Genomic DNA, 4330 nt, shown 5'->3' with positions numbered 1-4330 from the left:
GATCCCACTTCCCAGCTTTTTGTATTTACTTATAAGAATTTTGTATTTACTTTTTTGCACAGTGGTTATATACTATATATTTCGCACGTCTTAATGCAAATTTTTGTTCATATTTCACATGTTTTATATTCTCATTTTCTTATGTTTAATTTTAGTACTTATATTTCTTTATATATTTTTTTTTTATATTGTTGCAATATGTACATAATTTACATATTACATACTCCTTTATTTCTATTTTCTTACATTTCTTTATGTTTATACAGGAACAACTATAATGCCCCAATTTCCCCTGGAGATCAATAAAGTATTTCTGATTCTGATTCAGAAAGTTTCAGATTCTGGTTTAGTGTGCAATACACATACAATGTGACAAGACAGGTCAACCCTACTCAAATGCAGTTTGTTTGTGGGTATTTAACCTCTTAATGTCAGGTTTTCCCTTTAATTTCCCCTTAACTAGCATTAAGATGGATAAAATCATCTAATTCCAAATAGTTTGACGTCTTAATTATTCTGTATCAATTTATCCCAGCTCTTCGTTGAAGCACTAGGATTTTTACTGAAATAGTCAATCTCATGTCGCCATGTTTTTTTTTATGGCTGCACCATTTAATCATATTCAAATATTGCAGATATCTTGTACACAATTTCACTTATTTCCCAAAAATTCATATACCACATATTTGATATATTTGAAAACTTTGAGACTTAACTAAATTAAGTTCTGTCGAGTTGGACAACTCTATGACAGATCAGTGGGGTTTAAAGAGATTTTTTGTCCAATTAATATTACTAAAGTTCATGTTTTGCAGGTTGATTATTATAATTTGAGCTTTGCGGCTCACCAGTGGCATCAAAGTGTCAGTATAGAAAGACAAGACAAAGATGTAATTGAGGTACATGTCACTCGTATTGTGAATCTCTCTGTTTCTTTGCTCTTTCTCTTTATTCATCGTCTTGAACATAGGCAGAAATCACAGTATAACAGCAAGATTGGTGATCATGTTGATGTAGAAGACAATGACGATGATGATGATGATGGTGCCATCAATGGTAGAGATGAAAAAGAGCAAAAACTTTGAGGTGTTTTCACCGTTCTGCAGCCAACCTCGGCAGATGAGGCCTCTCTTTCACACTGATTCAGCTTTTTCTCTCAACTCTGTCTTTCTTACATCTTTCCTTTCTTTTGTGATGTTTCTTTAAAAAATGCAAAAGTGCTGTTGAACAACTGACACCAGTAAGCACCTGAAGTCCAGCCCGGGATCCTGCTTTGACTAGCCGGACCAACGGAGCCAGGGAGATGGAGGTTGGGGGAGAGGAGGAAGAGAAGGAGGGATGGAAGTGCAGGAGGAGGGAGAGGAGGAGGAGGAGGAGATAAGGAAGTGTGATGGAAGCGTCCCCCTCTCAGTGCTGGATCCTCCTGATGGACTGAATCTGGGGAGTCTGGGAGTGGGAGCCAAACTCACGGTAACACTTGTACTCTCCTCCGCGACAGTCACACTCCATGATGTACTGGTAGCCACGGTAGCCAGGGTACTGGTAGCACACAAAGCTGCAGAAATAAACAAGAACATGCATTTACACTTACATAATCAAGTAGTTAAAAATAGTTATGTAAGAAGCTGAAGGTGCCCAAAGCAGACTCTTGTGCAATATCTCCAGCCAGTGCATGTTTGCAGCTGTTGCTCAGGACAAACTGAAGGTGTGTAAAGCTTCAAACATCGTGAGGATGGACTTACGCTCCGCTCTGAATGTGCATGGATCCAACCTCGTTGTTCATCCAGCCCATGGCCTGCAGAGAAGGATAGTCATCACACAGCTCGAACTGACGACCGGTCATGTTCTCCATCTCGAAGATGGTCATGCGGGACTCCTTGTGGTTCTGTACAAAGGAGGAGAAAAGGTTTAGCACAACCTGCGATGAAGTTAAGCCTAAAGTGAACTGTTACTGTGTTGTATGTTAAACCTACAGCACAGCAGATGGGCCTGAAGGAGATCATCCTCTCAATGCGGTAGGAGTTGCTGCCACTGTAGGCCTCAAAGCGAGGGTAGTCTCCCTTCTCCAGGACAAACTGCTGGCCGACGAAGCTGGAGTGCTCGTAGCCCACCCAGCTGTAAGCAGAGAGTGAAAATAATAAAGTCAGAAATCAAGGAAATATAAACAATTTCAGAATCTAAAAAAGTTGCTCCATTTTTGTTTTTAAAGGGGACATATGAAAAAAAATTTCAGTGCTTGTGCTCAGACATTTGAGTATCTGGGGTGCCTAACAACCCATAAACTGTGAAATAAGACAACCCACTCAGTTTTTTGTGGGCTGCCTGGATCAGAAAACATGTGATCAGAACAGACTGGGCTTTTTCGAGAGGGGGTCTTAAAGAGACAGGTGCTAAAACGGAGCATTTCAGACAGAGGGTTTTTGAACATTAAAGCATGTAAACATATTCTAGTAGAAACCCAAAATACAAGTATAAACCTGAAAATGAGCATAATATGTCCCCTTTAAATCATCTCTATCTTTTCCAAAAGTGGGGAAATGCTCTCTGGGTACGTACGCGCCACACTCGATCTTCAGGGAGCGGATGTTCTCCATACCACACTCCATGATGTTCTGGCAGCAGGCGGTGAACTCCATACGCCTACCCTGGAAGTACTCCTGATCGTACACGGTGATCTGTAAAACACAATGCAAAAGGATGAATGAAGGTGAGTTAGCCACACACAAAAAAGACACATAATATTTGAAACTGTGCCTCATCATGCATTGGAACTTCTTGCTGCTCCCTGTGCTCATGGGTAATGTAGTGTTAAGCGTTTGTATGCTTACCTTCCAAGGGCCCATGGGCATTGGATTTGTCAGAGCCATTTTTGTCTTGTTTTTCAGTAGTACCTGTGGGGAAATACACAGACACTGATGAAAAAAAGTCTAAAAAACAAACCTGTATAATAAATAACCAGCTATGCGTCATCCTGTCTGCTACTCTAGGTGGCATTTTAGCTTTCTCTAAGGCTTGTACCTGCTATTTCCTTTCCTTGATTTGTTTTAAAAATGACTCCCTTATGTGCAGTAAAGGTAATAAACAAGCCACTCTGTCTTCACTGCAGCCAATTAAGACTCCCTGTTGTTAGTTGATATGTAGCATCAGAGAACCTTACATCATGTTGGGAAGCTGTGCTGTATTGTTAACTGGTTTGACCTACCCAAACTGGTGAACTGTGTGTCGCAGGGTTCCACTGAATGGTCTGCAGAGGTGGTGTGTATGGGGGTATATATACACCCACGGGTGACAGGGGCCGGGGGTGGGGGGGTGGCACGCTTGGACCCATGTCAGCACTTTGCTTTGGACTCCATTGTTTTGTTGTGTGAGCCACAGAGGGGTTAACACACAGACACACAGTGATTCATGCAAACACAAAGAGGGCTCACGTCTGTACTGCGTTACCTCTGTCGTGAATCTATACGTTGGGGAAAAACAAGCTCCACCAGAATGTAGATCTATTATCAAATAGTGAAATTGCAGTTCAGTGTTAAAACACTTCATGTTGCTGTTTTGATTTATTTTTGATTCAATCCCAAGCTTTTTTTTCATAGTCATTCACAGCATGGTTGAAATTAATATCGTGATTTATCAAAGGCAAAAATGACACTTGGAAACTACTTGTAGCCTTTTGTCATCATATTAATGTTAGTATAAAGAGGTGAATTTTCCAAAAGCCACTTATTTTGCATGACAAACTCCAAATAAAGCCATAAACACTAAACTAATCAATCATTAGTCAGTTAGTCAAAGTCATATCTACTTTAAATTATTGGATAATTACATATATTCAACCAATCACATGCTTCACACTTGCTGGATCAGTAATTTAAAAAATCATCAGTCTGTAATAGAAATATTTGAACTTATATATTGTTTTTCTCATTGTTTACTGTGTAGTACACAGATGTTTGCGGCGGGATATTTTGTTTTTTATCCGTTTTTTATTGTATGACCTCATAGTGTGGGGTGAGTTTGTCGCAGCACCCCCAACTCTAATTGACTTCCAGGGTCCCTGCTCTTTAATACATGTGCAATCTATCACCATTTTGTTTGTCAAGACTCGGATCAATTGTTTGTCTCCACCCTGCGTTGACTCGTTTGAAAATGCATTTCAACAATAGGTGATCTAATTTCCTGAAACTTGAATACCAAGTTTCATGACGGCTGTAAAAACTGGATCAATGACATTAACACCGGATTAGAAATAGGAAGATGGTGGTCGTGTTGGAAATCTAATCAGGCTCTTTTATAGATCACAACAAATGCAGCAGTCTGTGGTGCGAGGGGA

The 4330-nt window shown here is 40.0% G+C and overlaps 1 protein-coding gene across 1 annotated transcript; it reads right to left on the bottom strand.

Moving 5' to 3' along the window:
* Positions 1-891: 891 nt before the first annotated feature.
* LOC119475219 (beta-crystallin A1-like) lies at positions 892-3252 on the bottom strand. Its single transcript, XM_037747708.1, has 6 exons — positions 3203-3252; positions 2829-2891; positions 2557-2675; positions 1974-2115; positions 1743-1885; positions 892-1555 (listed from the first exon to the last, which is right to left on the bottom strand). The coding sequence occupies exons 2-6, from the start codon at positions 2865-2867 to the stop codon at positions 1408-1410; spliced, it is 591 nt and encodes a 196-aa protein (XP_037603636.1). The 5' UTR covers positions 2868-2891; positions 3203-3252; the 3' UTR covers positions 892-1407.
* Between the last annotated feature and the right edge of the window lie 1078 nt (positions 3253-4330).

This window comes from Sebastes umbrosus, chromosome 17 (genome assembly GCF_015220745.1).
Source record: "Sebastes umbrosus isolate fSebUmb1 chromosome 17, fSebUmb1.pri, whole genome shotgun sequence".
Taxonomy (NCBI): domain Eukaryota; kingdom Metazoa; phylum Chordata; class Actinopteri; order Perciformes; family Sebastidae; genus Sebastes; species Sebastes umbrosus.
Note: the sequence above shows the minus strand (reverse complement) of the source record. Positions and strands in the feature narration are given on the sequence as shown.

What these genes read in the sequence shown, in the direction of transcription:
- LOC119475219 (XM_037747708.1), bottom strand. Translation starts at nt 2,867, where the DNA reads ATGGCTCTGACAAATCCAATGCCCATGGGCCCTTGGAAG. An exon ending in TGCCCATGGGCCCTTGGAAG is followed by an intron (nt 2,676 to 2,828) that starts GTAAGCATACAA and finishes TGTGTTTTACAG; the next exon opens with ATCACCGTGTACGATCAGGA. An exon ending in TCAGGCCCATCTGCTGTGCT is followed by an intron (nt 1,886 to 1,973) that starts GTAGGTTTAACA and finishes TCCTTTGTACAG; the next exon opens with AACCACAAGGAGTCCCGCAT.